This window comes from Uranotaenia lowii, chromosome 2 (assembly GCF_029784155.1).
Source record: "Uranotaenia lowii strain MFRU-FL chromosome 2, ASM2978415v1, whole genome shotgun sequence".
Lineage (NCBI taxonomy): Eukaryota > Metazoa > Arthropoda > Insecta > Diptera > Culicidae > Uranotaenia > Uranotaenia lowii.
The window spans coordinates 386,777,675-386,799,410 of record NC_073692.1 but is presented as its reverse complement, the minus strand read 5'-3'; the positions used below and the strand labels follow the sequence as shown (position 1 = coordinate 386,799,410).

General features: G+C 36.4%; 1 protein-coding gene across 2 annotated transcripts in view; it reads right to left on the bottom strand.

Moving 5' to 3' along the window:
* The window catches only part of LOC129744601 (gamma-aminobutyric acid receptor alpha-like), a 214,538-nt gene that overhangs the window by 86,937 nt on the left and 105,865 nt on the right, over positions 1–21,736 (bottom strand). For both annotated transcript variants that reach the window (XM_055737216.1, XM_055737217.1), the window contains exons 3-4: positions 12,464–13,077; positions 12,214–12,281 (exon numbers count right to left, since the gene is read on the bottom strand). In XM_055737216.1, the coding sequence (XP_055593191.1) occupies positions 12,214–12,281; positions 12,464–12,797 (402 nt within the window). In that variant the 5' untranslated portion in view covers positions 12,798–13,077. The remainder of the gene's footprint in view (positions 1–12,213; positions 12,282–12,463; positions 13,078–21,736) is intronic.

The following is a 21,736-nucleotide window of genomic DNA, read 5'->3' as shown; positions in this document are numbered from 1 at the left end:
TTTTTTTTACTGAATAAGTAAAACCAACTACAATATTGATGGATAGCCGTGACGCGTGCCCTAGCATGATACCTTTTTTAGAGCTCAACCATGCATAGAGGAAAAATTCCCACAAAAGGAGGGGAAAGTAATATGACTATTAAATGATTAATCTCATTCTGTAAACTAAATCTGAAATCTTATTCTGATTCTAAAGTTTGAATTTTGAGTTACAACACTTAGTCTAATATTTGAATATAAGTTCTAATTTCAAATTCCAGGTTGATCTTTAATCCAAATTCTTAATCAGAATTCTAAATCTGAATTCTCAATCTGAATTCTGAATCTGAACTCTGAATTTGAATTCTAAATCTGTATTCTGAATCTGAATTCTGAATCTGAATTCTGAATCTGAATTCTGAATCTGAATTCTGAATCTGAATTCTGAATCTGAATTCTGAATCTGAGTTCTGAATCTGAATTCTGAATCTGAATTCTGAATCTGAATTCTGAATTCTGAATCTGAATTCTGAATCTTAATTCTGAATCTGAATTCTGAATCTGAATTCTGAATCTGAATTCTGAATCTGAATTCTGAATCTGAATTCTGAATCTGAATTCTGAATCTAAATTCTGAATCTGAATTCTGAATCTGAATTCTGAATCTGAATTCTGAATCTGAATTCTGAATCTGAATTCTGAATCTGAATTCTGAATCTGAATTCTGAATCTGAATTCTGAATCTGAATTCTGAATCTGAATTCTGAATCTGAATTCTGAATCTGAATTCTGAATCTGAATTCTGAATATGAATTCTGAATCTGAATTCTGGATCTGAATTCTGAATCTGAATTCTGAATCTGAATTCTGAATCTGAATTCTGAATCTGAATTCTGAATCTGAATTCTGAATCTGAATTCTGAATCTGAATTCTGAATCTGAATTCTGAATCTGAATTCTGAATCTGAATTCTGAATCTGAATTCTGAATCTGAATTCTGAATCTGAATTCTGAATCTGAATTCTGAATCTGAATTCTGAATCTGAATTCTTAATCTTGTAAATCTCATTTTGATTGTTTTGCATCACACGGTTTTCAACATTGAAATTTCTTTCATCCAAATTTTTTTTTATGATTTCGGATTTTACAACTTTTAATAGTATGGTTTTACCCCTAAAAGTATGCAGCAAACTTAATTTCAGAAAAATTGTGAAAAAAAGTTTTCACAAAACAAAATCGTGTTTTCATGCGTAATGATCTTTAAGTCATCGCAAATTTATCAAAAACTGTGCAAATTGGTATTCTTGGAGAAACAATTCCAGAATTGAAAATTGATAAAGTGAGGAGAAATTTTACGGATGATGAAAAGAGCGAAAGAACATTTTTGCAAGGAAAATTTATTAACGTACACCATACTTTACCTCGCAACATCCAGCTTCATCAATTTTTAATTCTGATATTCTTTCTCCATGAATCTAAATTTTTCACCGATATGCCGAAAATAAATTTACAAAAATTCTGAATCTGAATTCTGAATCTGAATTCTGATTCTGAATTCTGAATCTGAATTCTGAATCTGAATTCTGAATCTGAATTCTGATTCTGAATTCTGAATCTGAATTCTGAATCTGAATTCTGAATCTGAATTCTGAATCTGAATTCTGAATCTGAATTCTGAATCTGAATTCTGAATCTGAATTCTGAATCTGAATTCTGAATCTGAATTCTGAATCTGAATTCTGAATCTGAATTCTGAATCTGAATTCTGAATCTGAATCTGAATTCTGAATCTGAATTCTGAATCTGAATTCTGAATCTGAATTCTGAATCTGAATTCTGAATCTGAATTCTGAATCTGAATTCTGAATCTGAATTCTGAATCTGAATTCTGAATCTGAATTCTGAATCTGAATTCTGAATCTGAATTCTGAATCTGAATTCTGAATCTGAATTCTGAATCTGAATTCTGAATCTGAATTCTGAATCTGAATTCTGAATCTGAATTCTGAATCTGAATTCTGAATCTGAATTCTGAATCTGAATTCTGAATCTGAATTCTGAATCTGAATTCTGAATCTGAATTCTGAATCTGAATTCTGAATCTGAATTCTGAATCTGAATTCTGAATCTGAATTCTGAATCTGAATTCTGAATCTGAATTCTTAATCTGAATTCTGAATCTGAATTCTGAATCTAAATTCTGAATCTGAATATGAGTTCTGAATCTGAATTTTGAATTCTGAATTTTGAATCCTGAATTCTGATTCCTAAACCTGTATCCTGAATTTGAAAACTGAATCTGAATTCTGCATCTGAAATTGAATCTAAATTATGTATGAGTATGTAGAAATGAAAAAAAAAACATAAATTCATTCTTCAACACGAGTAAAAAAAACGAGGGTCATAAGATCTTCATATAAATTCCCCCCCAACGCAGTTTCCTGTACGGCTCTGCATTTTGTTGACACCCGGCATGGCTTTAGACACTATAATTTCATAAATGAAATTATAATGTCTATAGGCATGGCGGACTCTGAAGGAAACGCCCATCCGCCATTTGCTGCATTGAAAAGCAAGAAGTGTAAGATATAAACACTGTTGCCGTATTTGCCCCAGCAGACTGAGAAACTGCCCAGACCACGGTGCGTCTTAGTAATGCCTTTTACCTATTTGAGTTTGAGCCGCTTTCAATCAAGCGTGCCGATGGTTTATTGGATAGCGCTTGCAACTTGGGATCTGAAGGGTTTTGGTTCAATTCTCGAGTTAATAAAAATATTATTTTTTTATTTTGATTATCTTCAATTTATAAATGATTGCTGGTGCTGCTGCTTCGAGGCGCCACTAGCAACTTTTTTTTATGCCATAATAAGTATGATATGTATTTGGTAAAGAAAACGGTTTCAACTATTTTGTTTTTTTCCCGTTTTTGAAAGGGTTGTGTAGAAAAAAAAATGCATTCTTTTGAGACTAAAATCATTTTAATTGTGCAGCCCAGTTTCGCAAAAACGTTCTAGACATTTTTAAAATGGCACATACAAATCCACGGACATCAACAGAACTCGTCGAGCTGAGTCGATAGGTACCTATAAAGGTATGTCTAAGACCCATAATTAATGATCTCTCAAATCGACCGATAACCAAACCTTTCTGTTAGAAAGGCAAAACGTTTTTGGGGTGGAAACAACAGCTTGGTATTACTCACAAAATTGCTGAATTCACAGTTTCAACGAAATTGATACACATTTTTTTATATTTTATAATTTGATTGCATTGAGGATTTTGACTCTATTTTTGTTTAAATCATGACATTGGTAATGTTAGTCGATTTTTTCTAGGTAAATTACCAAATAAAACTAATTTATAAGTGATTTTATGGACTGTTTAACAGTATCCATTAGAGAGGTATCAGAGTATTTTGGAATTAAATCACAGAATTAAAAAAAATTGTCAACAAAAATCGATTTTTTCGGTAAACTTGATTATTTACAAATTATAAAGGGAAAGATTATTATATCTATTGCTAGAATTCCAAAAACAATTTAAGTTTGTTATATGATTTTTGTCGCCGTTAATTTTTTTATGATTCTAATTTTAATGGCATGTTCGGCTGAATGAAAACTAGAGAGAATATTATTTTATAGAAATTTGAAAGAAAGGTGGATAAACAGGCATAAGTGCGCCAATAGGAGAAAGCTTGATAGGTGTTGAAATTTTAGGCTAGATGGCATGTTGATGAAAAGCTCCCATGAATTGTCCCGCCTTTGCTCTATACTAGCTAACTAAACATGAGAAACTCAGAAAAAGAATTCCCATGTATAGCGAGCCCATTGTTTTACGCACGAAGATTCTAGATTGAGATGGTCCGCGATAACTAGAGCACGAGTAGCTTTTCGGCGAACTTGGAGCGCATCTAAGCCTCAGAGGCCGGCCGTATGGAGCACATCTCTCAGATTTCCCCTTTTTTGACAGATTTAAGCTTTTTTTTTTATTCAGATTTGAGCTTTCATCTCCTATGCTCTCAAGGCCAAAAAAGCTTAAATCTGAGGAAAAAATGCTTAAAAAACGAGATTTACCAAGCCTTGTTCAAAAGATGTTGGTCACACGATACATAGACAAATCGTGTAACGTTGCCGCCTTCTGCTAAGTCTACGAGACGGCAGCGATTTTTAATGCTTGGTAAACGAAACGGATCTTGCCAGTTTAGGTGTCATAGAGCGTACCGCAAGAAGTGCAGCCGGATAGCCTCGATTCTCTCAGCTTCGTTCCGATTGAAAGGGCACCAAACAGCAGATGCGTACTCGAGAATAGAACGAACTATGCAACAATAAAGACTTTTCAGGCAATATACGTCTTAGAAGTCTTTGGCCATACGAAACAAAAATCCAAGGCTTCGAGAAGCTTTGTCAACAACATAGATCGTATGAGTCTTGAACTCCAGTCGTCGGACGAGAATAACGCCCAGATCGTTGATGTGGTCCAACCGGATTATGGATTGGTCTCCAAGGGTGTACTCTGCATGAAGAGGGTGCCGCTTACGGTAAAACGATATTACCGAGCATTTACTGCGGTTCAAGGACAAACTATTGATGTTGCACCAGTGAGCAAAAGCGGTAAATTGCTGATGCAGGAAGTTGATGTCGTTTTGGCCGTTTATGGGGTGAAAAGTTTCAAGTCATTGGCATAAAGTCTGCTTCATTTAATATTGGAACAAATTCTTTTGCTCATTGTGGCGCTCCTAGTGGACGGATTTGGAAACTTTTTTCACCCACGTGTCGGGAAATTCATTACCTTTCACCATGTATTTATGTCATAACACCAAACGATAGCATTTTGTAAACAACCGCCATGGAAGCCGAACGGAGAGATCAAATTGTGCACAGTTTTCTTGAAAATCCATTGTTGTCGGCATCGAAGCTAGCTAAACAGCTTAAAATGCCCAGAAATATCGTATGGCGTGTAATCAAGCAGTACAAGGAAACATTGACGACGGCTCGGAAGCCGCATTCGAAGCGTCGGAGTGGAACTGTCGACCGGAAACTGCGTGGGAAAGTCATCAAGGCCGTCAAGAGGAATCCCAATCTTTCAGGCCGCGATTTGGCCAATAAGTTCCAGGCCGCTCACAGTACGGTGCGACGAATTCGTCTCCGGGAAGGAATAAGGTCATTCCGAGCCAGCAAACAGCCAAATCGGACGCTGAAGCAGAACAATGTGGCCAGAATCCGTGCTCGAAAGCTGTACGACCAAATGCTGACCAAGTTCGACGGATGTATTCTGATGGACGATGAGACCTACGTGAAGGCGGACTTTGGGCAAATCCCAGGTCAAAAATTTTATTTGGCGACGGCTCGGGGGGATGTACCTGCAAAATTTAAGTTCGTGTTTGCGAATAAATTCGCCCGCAAGTACATGATTTGGCAGGGGATACGCAGATGTGGACAGAAAACCAAAGTCTTTTTCACTGACAAGACAATGACATCAGAAGTCTACAGAAAAGAGTGCCTACAGAAACGGATTCTGCCGTTTATACGTGCCCACGACCGTCCAGTAATGTTTTGGCCGGACCTCGCAAGCTGCCATTACAGCAAAACGGTTATGGAATGGTACGCAACGAACGGGGTCAGCGTAATACCGAAGGACCTCAACCCCCCAAACTGCCCCCAGTTCCGGCCGATAGAGAAATACTGGGCAATCACGAAGCGGAGGCTTAAGGCAAAGGGAAAACTTGTTAGGAACATGACTCAAATGAAGAACTGGTGGAATCAAATCGCCAAAACGGTGGACGAAAAGGGTGTGCGCCGCCTAATGTGCCGTATTACGGGAAAAGTACGAGAATTTCTTCGAAACAGCAATGAATAATTTTTTTTAATTTTTTTTATGAAAGAGTAAAGAAAATGCTACATTTGTATGAAAAACAAATTATGAATTCGTTAATAAATGACTGAACTACACGCAATTGTTTGTGTTCCAATATTAAATGAAGCAGACTTTAAGCGAGCTTTGTGCCGCCGAGGACCGAAAGTACATAATTAAAACAGATCACGGAAATGATCGGTACCAAATGACTTCCCTGGGGCACTTCACAAGAGGCAACGAACTGCCTAGAAAAGGATTCACCAGTACGAACGGATAACTTCCGTCCCATTAAGTAGCTTCGGAACTAATCCAATAGCGAACCACAGAAGTCTAAACGTTCGAGCTTTGCGAATGCGATATCGTGGTTCACTTTATCGAAAGGTGCAGGGAAATCTGTGTTAATGACGTCAGTTTGAGTTTTCATGGCAGTTTGTAAGTAAGTAAATTTGTAGTCGTGGATTGTTTAGGCATGAACCCGTGCTGATCGTTGGAGAAGTGATGCTTGCCAAATGAGAAAATTGAAACCAAAATAACCAGTTCGGACGGGTCTTGAAATTCCTTTGTAACTGGTTTAGATAATTTAGGTAGCTACGCTTACCGACTTTTTTATAAGCAGAGTTTAGGATGTCGTTCTCTTCATGGGAGCATATATCCTTGCGGCATCGAGAGAGACCACTAAAGATGTGGAACAACTTTAACAAGGAGAGAGGGAGCTAATCCAATCGTCGGAATCCTGAAACTTTCGTTAACGAAACAGAGATCGTCCATACGTCCGTTTTCATTTTCGGTATTATTTTTATCTGACGTAAAGTCGCTGTACGCAGGGCGTCTAGATATACTCTAGAAGATGCCGAGAACGAAGAACGCACAGGGTCTGGATACGGAAAGTCATTTCGGGAGGAGCACCATTTTAGACCGGGCATGTTGAAGTCGCCGATGACAAGTATGTCATCCTCAGGAAAACGAACAGAGCTAACTTTAGACAGGCAACGCGAAAAGGACTCTGCCAAAACCAGGTCGTCAGTACGATCAGGAGGCACGTACACTACGCATAGATAGAGTTTCCGATCACCGAGATCAATGCGGGCCAGATCGTCCCAGGGAACGTCTTCGATAAGCAAAGCCGGAAGTTTAATTCTAACAGCAAACACTCCACCAGAAGTTAATTTTTTGCTGATCAATCGGTTACAATCGCATAATCTGGGCCAACAATCTGACTGGAGAGGTACGGTCATTAAACCATGTTTCGGTAAAGGCAATGATATCGTAGCAGGCAATGATAATCGATCAGGCAGGAAATGACACCACCTCTCTTCTGTTAGAAAATGCTGATAGCAGATAAAGTAGTCCGATTCAGATGCAGTACCGGAACGCTGATCACTGGGAAGGCAGATTCTATCACGCGGAGAAGAACTGTCTATGATATCATATAGCGCAACCAGGATAACCTCTTCACCGCAGACAAACTCAGGGCCGGGACGACTGGGACAAAGGGCTACGGGGTCTCCGTCGTTCCTAGTTCGTTGAGTCCCGGTGCCAGTGGAAAGCACCGGATTTCCGAGTTCATGAGTGTTTAGCTGGAAGCATCTGTCGGAAAGCGGAAATTGACTACGCGAAGAGAATTTTCTCGTCGTAACAGGGTACTTGCCTGTGGATGTGATCTGGAAAACCAACGAACTCAGGGCCAGGACGACTGATGATGCTGGCAGGAAGCAGCGCGAATGAGTCGAAAGCTCAAGGGTTTCCCAAGGGTTCAAATCGATGCGTCCTGGTGTCGAAACCCGAGAAGCAATAAAGGCATTTGTAGACGAGATGTGTTGGTAGCCTATGTAGGATCTGCGGTTAGGTGAAAGTTCATCACACAACGAGAATGTTCTGGGGGAAAATGAACAGTGCCTGGATGAGTAGTCTGGAGGACCTCATCGCTGCATTCGAACTCAGGGCTGGGACGGCTGAAGACGCTGACTGGAAACAGCGCGACTGAGTCGAGGGGTTTTGAGGCCTCCCAAGTGCCAAGTTTGTTGCGTCCCAGTGGAGAAACCTCAGAAGCGTTGGCTGGTCCTCCCACAGCAGGAGAACAGTCAAGAGATAATCAGCGGAGAGCTAGGGTTTCGTCGCCGTTGTGAGTTGGAATGAGAACGAGAACCATGTGATTCCTATCAACCTTCAAAGCTCTAAGACGGTCCTCCTCAAGGACACCGGTACAGTTGTGGACCGACCCGTACCGAAAATTAGTAGCTTCGACTGTTGACTGGAAGAGTTGAACCGATGGGACAGGAGTCTGAGGCCGACGGTTGAAGTTTTTTTGCTGATCCACACATTCACGGAATTGCATTCCCGTGGGCCAGGTCGTTGTGTTCAGCGCGGTATCTTTGAGCGAAGGATCGAATACAATTTTATAAGAAACATATCTTCTAGTGAAGCCATCTACACCTTTCGGGAGCAATCGTTCACTTCCAGTGATGAAGTTATATCCAAGCAACGAGAAACTATTTTGTTGACATATTCATCGGTAATTTGCGGTTGAAGTCCGGCTAGATAAAGATACAGTCAGAACTTAGATGCCGGAGGTGGAGGAACAACAAACGGGACTGAAAGATCACTAGGGTCGATAGACCTAGTTTCAGTTATTGTCGAAGAGACTAACGATAGTCTTTACCACGGCGACGCTTGATATTTGGAGACGGATAAAGACTTCAAGTGGTGGAAACAAAGAAGCTGCTATTGGTGGGTATTGCTTCGAAGTCATATCATCTACTTTTTTGGACAAAAGATCGAGCTGTTGCGTTAGCTTGTCCAAAACAATATCGGGGTAATCGGTTTTTGAAGCGGTGCGGTCGATAAAATCGTCTACACAGCAGCGAATACTTCGGCCGTTTTACTCTGTTCGATAGGGGGTACATATACCTAAACATAACCTTATCCTGTGTAAACAGCTCCCTGTTGATGCGGATATTGAATCCATCATCTTCAATTGATAATCTCCACATGGCTTTTTATCCTTCATTTTGGCCATTATGCCGAAAAGATAAAGATTTGAACAAATTCCAATAAATTCCGCAAATATTTATTTTGTGCAGTACTGTATCTACATTAGGCGACAGCGCATAGATTAACTTGGTCCAATGTTCACCGCTTCTAACAGCGCGAAGCAAAATACAACAAAAACAATCCGGTTGGTGCACGGAAACTTTAGCGGGTGTTTACGGCTTCCGTCTCCGTTTTCCGGGAGATCCTCCACTAATCACGAACCCGTGGGCTAATAAACATTGGTTTGAATGGCACCAGGACAAATTTTGGGACGAGATTTAACGAAAGTCGCAAAAGCAAACGAGCACACAAAGTAACCAAATCAATGGAGCGGTGAGGTTTTTTAAATTCAAATTTAATTAAAAATAATAACAATACCAAAAATACACAACAAATAAGGAAATGAATTTCTAACTTCGTTTCCTTACTCATGCTCATCACACAAACTCAAAAAATAATAAATTTTACTTATAAAATATATCCAAATTTTTAAAACAAACCACAATGAAAATTTCAATTCAATGTCATGTAAGTCATTTTTCTAAAAGATGTTCTTTTTTCTAAACTAGAAATTTGCTTCAAAATAATTTCCAAGCAGTCTAGTTTTCAAATTTGAAATAAGTAATTCCATTACACAGATTTAAAAAAAAATCTGAATTCTAAAATAAATATCAGATCAGATGAAAAATTATGCATGAATAATTTTTAGGAAAATGATAATAATATTTATTTATTTTTATCTTATTTTACATTTCTTATCTTCATTTTCAACTGAAGGGTTGATTGAAAAATTCTGCGGTAGTGTTTTAAATTTGAAAAAAATATTTTTTTTTATAAGGAAAAAACTTAAAGATTTTTGTTTTTAGAATACAAAAATTCTAAATTGGAAAACATAGAAAAACTTATCAAAAATATTTCCAAAAGTATGATTAGTTTGAGTTTTAAGTTCGGTAAAAAATTTAAAAAATTGAAAAAATCTGTACTTTAAAATTCGGTAAGTTCAGTTGAAAATTAAATCAAAATATGACGATGAAAAAGATAAGGTTTTGAATATTTAAAAAGGATCTTACCCCTATGAAAACTTATTTGTAGAATGTTTTTTTTTTCCTTTATTTATTATTAACAACTAAATAAATATAAGAGGCTCCTGATTCGTGATCATATTGGGCCGAAAACTTCTTATGGTTAAATTTGATTTATATACATAGGTAATAATTTTCTTTTTTTGTCACATTAAAATCATTTCGTTTCATTATTATTTCCAGTTGAGGTTTCTTCGATAATTTAGGGGACATCCCAGGAAGTGAACTTATCGGGACCATCTCTTGGGGTTCATCTTGTGGTTCTCGTATTGTGGGGCTCATCTCCTTGGGCTCATCTCGTGGGGTTCATCTCGTGGAGATTTGTAGAATGTAATTGATAATTCAAAAGAACAGTATTTTGGTGTTTATGTTTTAATGATTGATTTGTTAGATTTTAGCGTCACGAGCTTTAGACCACCCCATTTAGTTTTGATTATATGGAGTTTTAAAATGTGTCAGTTTTAAGTGGAATCAATCATTGACAACTGATAACCTATCAAACCTACATTTAAAAAGAAATCTGATTCTGATGACGCATGATCTAACAAAGTTAAATTCAACTTTTTTTTTTAAATTTGGAAGGATATCAAAACAAGTATTTTTGACATTACTGCAGAAAGTTTAAAAAAAACTTGATTTCATTCACAAACAATTGTGAGAACCTGCAAAACGGTTAGATAAGCTTATAAGCTAAACTTCTGAAACGGAAAAATCGAAGTTTATTTTTTCATCAGATCTCTGGGGCCACCTTTGAGGTATCTTCACTTCCTGTGTTATTGTAAAGCTTGGAAACGACATTTCGACGACTCATCTTTGCACCATGGAAGTATTTTTATCGATAACTCTTAGATGTTTTAGCAAGACCATAAATAAGAACCGATTATAATAAAAATTTACAATCTGTCTCTGGAGGAAATTATAAATGTTTAAACGATGAAAGCTCAGATTGGAAATAAAATGCTTATTAGCCTTTTCAAGTCAAATAAAAGTGTTAAGTTACATTAAAACTTTTAAAGTTTCAGTTTTTTTCAGCTGTTAAATCAAGTAGTTTAAGATGTAAAGGGAAGTATACATTTTGTAGATTGGCCCTAAAAATTACTTGTGCCAATTTTCAGCTCAATCTGACTGGATTTTGAGGGTGCTTCAAATAGCTCAATGTTATGATCTTTTTTATACTAAAAATAAAAAAAAAAGACAAATATCTTAAAAATGCATAACACCATGAGATTTTGTGCTATCCCGGTGGCTTTATGTAGTATCATAAACTTAATTTTTCACTAGTGGTGATCCTAAAAGTAGTTTAAAACCCAAAAAAATGAAATAAAATTTCAATTCAATGATAAATTACACTGAGCTGGTAAAATAAAATACAAAAATCTCCAAAAGGAAAACAAATAAAGAATTGAAATAATAAAAAATAAATTGTAAAAATGAAAAAAATTACACTTAAAAAATGACAAAAATGAAAATGAAACTATAGGTAAATAATTTGATATTTAGTGATCGAAATATGATTGATTGAGGCAGTTTAAAAACCTTCAAAAGAAAAAATAAATAGATAATGACTATTGAAGTTTTTTTTAATTCAATCTAATTTGAGTAACAAATATTTCAATGTTACAAACACCTCTGATTTAATCATGACGCTCTGTCCGAAGATTGTTTTTTTCTGCAGAAAAAACTCCAGAGGATTGCCCGAGGACAAGAAACTGTAATAAAACCGATACTTGGAGACGGTGGTAAACGAAAATTGCCCCCTCTCGTTTTTTCGTACATTTTGCAAACCCGAAGAATGAATTGGGCCCATTCAAGGGGAAACCAACTTTGACTGACACATCCAAACAGAAAAAAACGCTCGTCCGGTGTTGTCGGCAACATAAACTTTTAACCTTCCTCATCATCATCATCGTCAGCTTTCCCACAAACTTCAGTGCCAGTCAGCCCTATTGTTCCGGCTGAAATCCTTACCAATTCCGGATGGCCTGTTTTGGCCACTTTGGTTTGTGGAATTGACTTTGAGTAGCAAAATATCAGTTTATTGAAAATCGAGTCCCTAGCCACCCCCACTTTCCCGTTGAGAATCATCGAGAACATTCCCACAACTCTGCGGGGGGTTACATGTGGCTACGAAGTTTGCCCTCCGGTGGCAAATAGTGTGGTTATTAACTTGTTCACAGTCTGTAATTGATTTGTGCCGAACAAATCGGTTTTGTGTGGATGGATGATGGAAGATTGTAAGTGGGAGGAGAAGGAGGAGTTTGACACTTACCATGTCCACTTCAGATATGGGTCCCATACTTCGCACCATGATGTCCACCTCGATTATGGCTGGAGGCCCTGAATTTGAAATTGAAAGTTAAATTGTGTTAGCAGTGAGATTTTGATTTTTCGATGTCATTTTTTAATTAAAAATTGACATATCTAAGACAAATAAGGAGCCTTGTTCAAGAAACTCATTATTCATCGAAAAATGAATCTCAGTATCAAAGATCAAACGGTTCAAATTTCCCAAAACTAACCTCCAAAATCCGGCCGTATGCTGTTGTCGTATCCCCGCAATAGGTTATCCAATAGCTCGGAAATGTTCCCGTGATTGTTGCTTTGGGTCAGCCGAAGAATGGCGCACTCCACCGTGGAAGATCCGGGTCCACCGGGAGGGGCAGCCACCCAGAGGAACGACGTCCCGATTCCGAACACAGCGCTGCTAAAGGAACTGAAGATGATTCGGTAGATGGCAATGAATAAATTTGCTTTCATTAAGCTGCGGCTGCTGCCAATCGGTGAAGCCATCGGAGAACGGCCAGCAGCGCCAATCGAGGAGGCGGAAATGCTGTGCCATCGCCCGAGGGTCATAGTTTTTGCTCGCCGGAAAAGTGTCTCGATGACAAGGGTCGTTTTTCACGTTCGGAACAAATGTTCCCGATGTCTTCTGGATTTTGGCCACGTTTGTAATCGGGTCTGGTTTCTTAGCCTGGCTTTATGTGAGTGTGTTTCTGGTAGAAGACCTTCTGTTAATCTCTGTGCCTTTATTAGCCATTTATTAGCTTTCTTTGATGTATGCCATTTTTTCTCATAAGTTTATATGCGATGATTGCGCGAATGGAATACATCTCTAAATTTTTTTTGCCGGAACCTGAAACGGGGAAAAAAATATTATGAGATTTGTAAAAAAACGCTTCTTAGTAAAAAAAAACTCAGCTATTATATGGCATTTATTATTTAATAATAGTATATGAGGCCCTTGGATCCAAAGGAGTCTAGAATTACTAACTTGAAATCGAATATTTCTGCACTTATATCCCTCTGCTCCTGAAGGCCTCATATATAAATCATAGCTCACGAAAACTGCAACACAAGTTCTCTCTTGAAAAAAGCTTTCGTGCACTTATACTTTTTTGAAATTTTAAGGCCATACTCTCTGGAGCCACCTTTGCGATATCTCTTAAATTCAAAGTTTTTGCAAGTGTTTAACAACAAAAAATTGTATGCACATTAACTTTAACATGAGTATTAAAGTATGTTGAATGATTTTTGGTAAGGATAAAAGTTTAGTCCATAATGTAAGTTTCCATTAAGTCTCTTTAACATACCTACTTGTGGGAACATTTTATAAACAAAAAACATTGCCTCTTTGAAGTCTGTTCAGTACAATAAACCATTCATTACTCAAATAATAATTTTATTTCAAAACGGACAAAAAGTTTCGTTTAGCACTCTGGAGCCACCCTCTAATATTATTTGAATGCTTCGTTGTTGCAAGCAAGAAATAACATATTTGTTGGAGTATCTTATCAAAATCAAGGATAAGAGTATAAGTAAGCCTTGTTTTTTCAACAAAGGCGATAGTATAGCCAAGAAAGGAAGATTCTAAATATTAGATCTCTGGAGCCTCTCTTCTTTATACATCAAGGACTGCGAGGAAATCTAATCCAGAAAACAACAAAATTTGGCATTCTCTATCTCAGAAACCACTGAATCAAATTCTACAAATTAAATATCTTTGAGTTATTAAAAGTATTGTACACGATTTGGTAGGATAATGTTTCTTCATAAAGTTTATGACATTTGAGTTATGTCTCAATGTAGCGCTTATGCGTCAAGGCAAAAACGAGATATCTCGTATTTCGTCCAAAATCTCTTAAGAATGAAAGATGTTCAAAAAACATTTATTTTGATTCAAATAAGGTAAAAAGCTTGAAAAACATTTTCCCTAAAAGGTGTTGTAAGATAAAAGTACAATAAATGTGTTGAGCTGCTTCAAAAATTTTCAGTCATTTTTGACATTTTTGAGCTTGTTGTTGCTTAAACCTCATCTGTTCCAGATTTTTGGGTTGTACACAAAGGTTTTTTTTACACGGTTAGATTTTGCTCAGTTTTACTACCACGACTTCTTTTAACGCTGTTTTTTGCCATGGATATGATTCTTCTACACGGCTTTCGCGAATCAATACGTTTTTTGAGCGAAAATATTCCAAGTCCTATACGTTAAAGACGGAATTCATACCGCGTAAAAAAAACCTTAGTGTACTCCATTTCTCTAATAACGTTAGCTCAGAATGAAAAATCCTCAGAATTTCAATAGCCGGAAAACACACGTTTCAAGATTTTTTTCCCAGCGTGACAGCGAGAAGGATAATATGTCCGAACGCGCAGCGTGAGGAGTCGTCTACCAAAAGGATTTTCAAAACTGGTCAGCATAAAATCAATAAAAGTACCTAAACCGTAAACAACATACAATATTGGTTCTAAAGTAAATTTAGTCGAAAACTTTCAAACAGGTGTTTAATTTAATAAACCCATTTTGAATAAATTTATTTTCGAATAATTTGAAATTATAAAAAGGCAGGAGTCCAAGTAGGCGTTGCCTTACAAGGACGTCACAGTTTTCGCTCCGTAAAAAAGTGTTTTACCTGAAGTAAAACAATAGTATAAACACAATTAAACCTATACCGAAGGACCGAAGCCAGCTGATTATAACCGTGAATGTAAATATTGTGAACTAATTATGAAGTGCGCTGTATCAAATGGGAAAATCCCGTGGACATTTCATACACAGGAAAGATGTAAGAAGCGGCAAAACGGCTTCAGAAGTTCCGGTTGCAATAGGTCCCAGTATCTAAACATCATCAGCCCTGCTCCTGCCAACTAAAGAAAAACGGTTCCGAATCAGTATGAAATGTATCCTCTCGATGCCAACTTTTTTAGTGAGATCTCTTAATAGTTATAGATTTGACATCATATTTTTTTACAAAATACCTATATGAAGCGTTTAGCAGGGAACTTCACGTTTTATTGTTTGCCTAGTTCCGGTATCTTTGGCGGTATTTACCACATGATTGGTCTGGCCGCAGTAATCTCTGCAATGAATGTGAAATGTAACAGAGATTACGTTGAAAAGGAAAATGAGGGACGCAAGCCTTTTCCAGGATGCTTACATGTTTTGAGTATGTTGGTGAAACAAGAAGAAGAAGAAGACGAAGAATAATTTGAAATTTAAATGAAAAGTATGATGAAAAGCCGAAAAAAAATTAGGTAGAGGAAAAATTTGGGCGCTTGTTATTCTGCTTGATACTCTTGAATAAATTACTCTGGTTTGTTTAAGCAATCTGTACAAAAGTTATAGTTTTGAAAACCTTGTAACGTAGCTGATTTTTTAATAGACAATATTCAGATGCATACATTATGTTTCACATTATTTAAAGTCGAAACAGAAAAAAAAATGAAAAATCATGCTTCTGTGGGATCGGCTTAGCATTTTAATATTTTTGTTGAGTATTGCATCGCTATTAGCGATTCGCTAATATATTTACTTTACTAGAACTGGTGTTGTACTGTCTTTTTTGAGAATGTTTTTTAATGAGGAAGTCTTGCGGTCTAAATTTTTTTTTTTTTTTGTTTCGATTATATTCGTTTTACCATTTTTATGGCATTCGCGACTTTATTAACGTTGCAGTTGGCGGATTGTTATTGAAAAACTTATCCGGTACAACTGTGTTCGATGTTTACTCTTGGGCTCGAACTCGCGAACATCGACTCAGGAGACAACAGACTTGCCAACTGAGCTATATCACAAGCCCTATGCGGTCTAATATGTGTACTGTGTACTGAATAAAAGCAATCGAAAGATTCCTTTTAATTCAACCATGGTAAAAGTAAAGTTCAGATACAGGTATTGTTGGGTAAAAATTGTTGGACATTTCAGCGATCCACACTTAGTTTTTCGCTTGTTTAAAATAAAAAAACCTGGTATTAGACTTGACTTTCCTGATGACCCTTAACCCTACTCGCCGATCATTTGCTTCACTCCAATGCTTGATTTGAATTTTGTGGACATTTATGACAGCGTTTGCATACTTTCCCACCATCAAAACACAGTACCGTAATCCGGGGTAATATTGATCACTTTTTCAATATATTTCGATTATTTTGGATGCAGAAATTTTTAAGACTACTTTAAATTTGATTTGTGTTTCAAAACTATCTATGCTGTCAGCTTACGGTGGAAAATTGGGTTGAAGAGAAATATTGTTTCTAATTGGCTCTCCCACCCTTGGAAAGTCTATAAATGTTCTATTGTTGCAAACGTTTAATAACAAACATTATGAAACATCTAGCCAGAAATCAAAATAGTTATCTTAATTTTTCAAACCAAAGCAAAAATTTAGCCCTTAACGGAAGTTTCTATTTGATCTCTGGAGCCACTTTCAGGAACAGGAGATTTTTAGAGAAGATATTGTTACTCGAACGTGTCAACAATGAACGTGTTAAGAAGACCACTGCAAGCCCATATCATTATTGGGTTGTTTTTACTGCAAGTAAAAAGCAATGAAATTTATGGAAGCGATCCGTCCAGTCCTGAATAATCGCAACGAGTTTTAATTTTGTAGATATGGATATTTGTATGGGAAAGCAAAAATTTTCATTCAAAAGTCATCACTAGAGATATACTGAAAGTTAAAAAAAATATAACTGTGGATTATAAAAGTTCCATGATTCTTTCAATACATTTCATGTGAACAAACCACAGACCTAACTATTAGCTCAGAAAAGACATTTAATGTTATACAAAAACAAAATTTTAAAAATTTAATTTTTTGAATTTTTGCGTTTTTGACTGCTATTTGAAAGCTGTTAAATCGTAGGATGAGAGTAAATAATCTCAAAAAACTGCATTGCATAGCCAATTTTTTTTTTGTTTCGATTATAGTCGTTTTACCATCTTTATGGCATTCGCGACTTTATCAACGTTGCAGTTGCCGGATCGTTATTGAAAAACTATCCGGTACAACTGTGTTCGATGTTTACTCTTGGGCTCGAACTCGCGGACATCGGCTCAGGAGGCCTAGCAGACTAGCCAACTGAGCTATATCACAAGCCCATTGCATAGCCAATGAATTTATTGATTTGTATAACTTTTGCAAAAATATTTCATGAAATTATTAAAAGCTCCAGCAAGCACAGTCTGCAATTTTTGAACACTTTTCAATGGATTCTGTTTTTTTTTATTTGGTTTGATAATAACTGGCAATGGTTATAACATTTTTCATGAAATGTTTAGCTGCTTGTCATGCTAGCAAAAAATGAAGCTTAAGAATAGACAAAACCAAAAATCAAAGACAAACTTCATTTCAAGCTTATTGAATTTTCTGGATGATTTAATGTACAAAAATTTATTCTCTCATGTTTCTCGCATGTCTCATGTTTTCATACAAAATTACTCGATTCCTTCTTGAAATTCAAACCCAATTCTCTCAGGCCCAAATTTTACCAAAATTAAAAAATCAGGTTGCACTCGAATCTAATTCAATACATATCAAAAGATATTTGTAAATTTTTGCAAAAAGAAAATGGATTGTAAAAGTTTTAAGCCTTTCTCAATGATTCAAAGCCTTTGTAAATATCCTGGTTTTAGTTTTTTATTAGTTTATGCTATGCTTAAACATTTCATAATACATACAATCTTTCTTAAGCCCTTCTAATAATAGTTTTGTTACATTGACGAGAGTCTTAATTCAATTGATTTTTTTTAAATGTTGTAGATGAATCCTACTTTTGAATGTCATAAAATATTTGCTAAGCCAAATAAAACTTTTAAGTTTTTCAAAACGCTTGAATGACCAAGCATTTTCAAACTGTTGGAAATCTTTAGAAGCTGCATAAGATTTGGAATTAGGTACCTATCTCAGAAGTTCGATCTAACTATCTGTTTCGTTCTAGCGTGAATAGTCCAAAAAAAGAATTGTAATTTCCAAATGCAATTTTAGATCCCGAATACAATATACGCTTAGGGCCGTTCACTTATTTCGTAAGCATGATTTTCAGACCCCGTCTCCCTTCCTTGTAAGAAATAGCCCTCCCCTTTTTGTAAGATCTTACGTTTTCAATTTTTGAGAAATTTAAAATTTTTAGAAAAAAAGAGACCTGAAGAAGGTGAACTAAATCTTATAGATCCTGAGAGTAAAGCTAAAGCTTTGTTTATCCGCAATATTCTTTATGAAACCAGTGGAAATGAAAATTTGGGTGAGGTTTACTTCTTAAACCTAAGATCATTTGAAATTTTACCGTGAAATGAGAGAGCTTAGATTGAAGAAGCGATATTTTTGAAAAACAACTTTTCATTGACAAATGTTAGAGCCTTATTTTGGTATTTCATTGAAGATCATTCCAAAAATTGTTCAGAGCCGGATACGAATCTACATCGCATCAAACAATACACAAATGCAAAGCCTGTATGATAGTGGATAGAAAAAGTCCTTGAAGACAAATTCAAAATATCTATCTGTACAACCTCTTGAAGATATTCTTTCGTGGAGAATACAGCCAAAAAACCAATGTCAAAAACTGTGCTATGGTTGATGTCTAAAGGAATGAGTTTTAATATAGGAAGAGTAGGAAATTTATACATTAAAAAAAAGCCTGAACGAATATAAATGGATTCATAGGATTGTATTGAAGGAACCTTTTTAGAAAAAATGTAAACCTTTGTAACTAATTTGTATGTTTTTTGAATAAATAACTTTGTTTTAATAACAAAAACTATGCCTCAATTAGAAATTCGCACCTCTGTTGATTCGTTGGTTTTGAAACAAAGTTTTGGTGATATCAGGTCTAAAAATGGAACATCAAAGTCAAAAGTGCTCTATTTTTTGGCCCTTTATGCTTTCACCAAGTTCCCGAGATTTTCATTAATTTTCTTTTATGTTGGGAAAAATAGGTAGTATTGCTTAAACAGTTAAACAACTTGATTTATTCACTTTAATTTCTAAAATCGTGCTCCAATAAATCAGCTGTCCGATTTACCACTGATAAGGAGGAACATTTTTGACATTTATTTGTGGTTTTTTTCATGCTAAATGATGAATATTATAATTGGTCCTTTTACAATAATTTGAACATCTTACATCTATTTCAAGCATTCAAGATAACATCAAGTTTGCCAACTCACTTCTTCATAAAAAACCGACCGAGATACAAGGACACCTACAATCAACTTGTGCCAAAATTCAAGAGTGCTCCCAACAACAAGAGTAATTAAAGAGAGAGGAGTGGCCAAATGTGGAAAGTAAATATTTAATTCAACTTTTATAGTCCCAGCAGCTCGTTTGACGCCTTCCGGTGTTTCTGTTTCCTTCTTTTTCTATAGCTTTTGTGTTGTGAAAAAATGGTTTTGCTGCCAGAGTTGTTTGCGAACAAACTAACTCTTCCGATGGCCTTCAGTGTTTTTTGTGTGTGTTTTGGACGACAAAGTTCCTGTAATGTGTCTTCTTTTTTCAAACAAAAAGACTGTAATACCGATACTTATAGTCCTCGTGAGTTCATAGTGGAGTTGTGTTTTGAAATATTACACTAGTTTGAACAATGAATAATCAATTCATACCCTTTTATCTCAAATGCAGTTGTATGCAGCATTCAAACGGAACCGAAGAAAGGAAATAAAAATTAGAAAAAAATTCGAATGCTTCATCTTTTTTTTTGGAGAAGGGCGGTAAACACCCACTGACAATGCCGGACATTTCTCACGCAACCAATCCTTATTGTCAACTTATTTTCCGGCCCATTGAATGGTTTGGTGGAATCACGATCATCCGAATCATTCGCAAATTTCGTCGGGAACCAACCGCAGTTCCACCACAGGCCAATAAATGTTTATCGGCTTATCCAGGTGTATAAGTCGTGTGGCAAAAACGAATTATCAATCCTGATGGAAAAGCACTTCGCTGATGCGAGAATAAAAAGAGGGAAAAAAACGATGAAGCCCTGCTCATTGATGTGGCCAGTCGGTGTTTGGGTGGGTGGATGGGTTTCAGTAACCCGTGGTCTGTGGTAAAAGCAAACACGCTTACAGCAGCAGTAGCCCCATTCAGAAAGTTTGTTCAACGGATGGAAAAGCGAGAGAGCTGATCCATCTCAACCCTTTTTCAAGCATGAAGGGACCGGGAAACACTCTCAGTGGTTGGATCACACGTGGCGGAAGTTTGCCGGTCAGGTTTAACTATCCGTAGCATAGTTAGCACTTATTCATTTCCTGCAACGATATCCCTACAGTAAATATCAGAGCCTCGTGCGATTGGGAAGTGTGGGGATGAACACGCTGCGGTTTAAATTGCTAAGAAAGTGGAATAAAAAGTGGTATTTTCATTGCTTTTTTGAAAAAATGTTATGATATTAAATAACAATAAGGATTCGTTAAATGTAATAAAACTCGAATACCAGTTATCATTCCACTCATGTTAGTCATTCAGATGCCGAAAGCGTAGAGGGGCATGTATTTCAGAATTAAATATAGTAGGTATTTTTCATTGTACTTCATTGAACTTCAGCCCTTCAAATGTTTTGAATAAAGTTATCGTTGGAAAGAAAAAAAACGAAAGTATCTCTGAACATTTTTCATAATGATTGATATGCTTAATTTCCAGCATTAAGTTTAGTCAAAAGATAATTATCAATAAACTGAGTGTTTGTAATTATTTGCTCATACAGGGTGACAAAAAAGTCCTGTCACACTTTTTTGGGGTCGCCTGTAGCCTACACGTTGCATCCAAGGTTGCCGAAAAAAATTCTGTGTTTTTGAGAAAAAAAATTCTGACTTTCTGTGATTTTTCCCAAAAATTCTGTGATGGAATTCTGTGATGCTATTTCATTGAATTTCATAGAAAATTCATAATAAATTGGGTCTTTTTCACATTTTAGTTGGGCAAAATCAATTACCATCTCCAAATTTATCATACATTTCTAATTTCAAGTAATAAATCTACATTTGATATTGTCCAAAAAAAAATTATAATTTCGGAAATTCATTGAAAATTCAAAAATTCTGTGAAATCTGTGAAAATTTCAAAATTCTGTGTTCTGTGACACAGATTCTGTGATGAAAATTTACTCAAAATTCTGTGAAAATACAGATTTTTCTGTGATTTCGGCAACCTTGGTTGCATCTCTCTGGTGCCATCTATATGCCAAATGAAAGGGCTAACTTCGCTGCCCAAAGTGGCAGAGTTTCGTTTCTGTGCAGTTTGTTTACATTGAGTTGTGAGCTATGGCAGAATTTAGAGCAGCTGTTATCGCTGAATATGTGAAAGGGTTCAAACCCGGACACATATTCAAACATCTAAAACCGCTCGGAATCAACCGGAAATTCGTGTACCGAACCATAAATCGGTACCTAGAGACCGGAGGCACCGAGGACAAGGCACGATCTGGACGACCAAGGTCTGTGAGAACTCCAAGGCTGGTAAAGATTATTCGAGACCGGATTAGACGGAATCCCGCCCAATCTGCACGGAAGCTGGCCA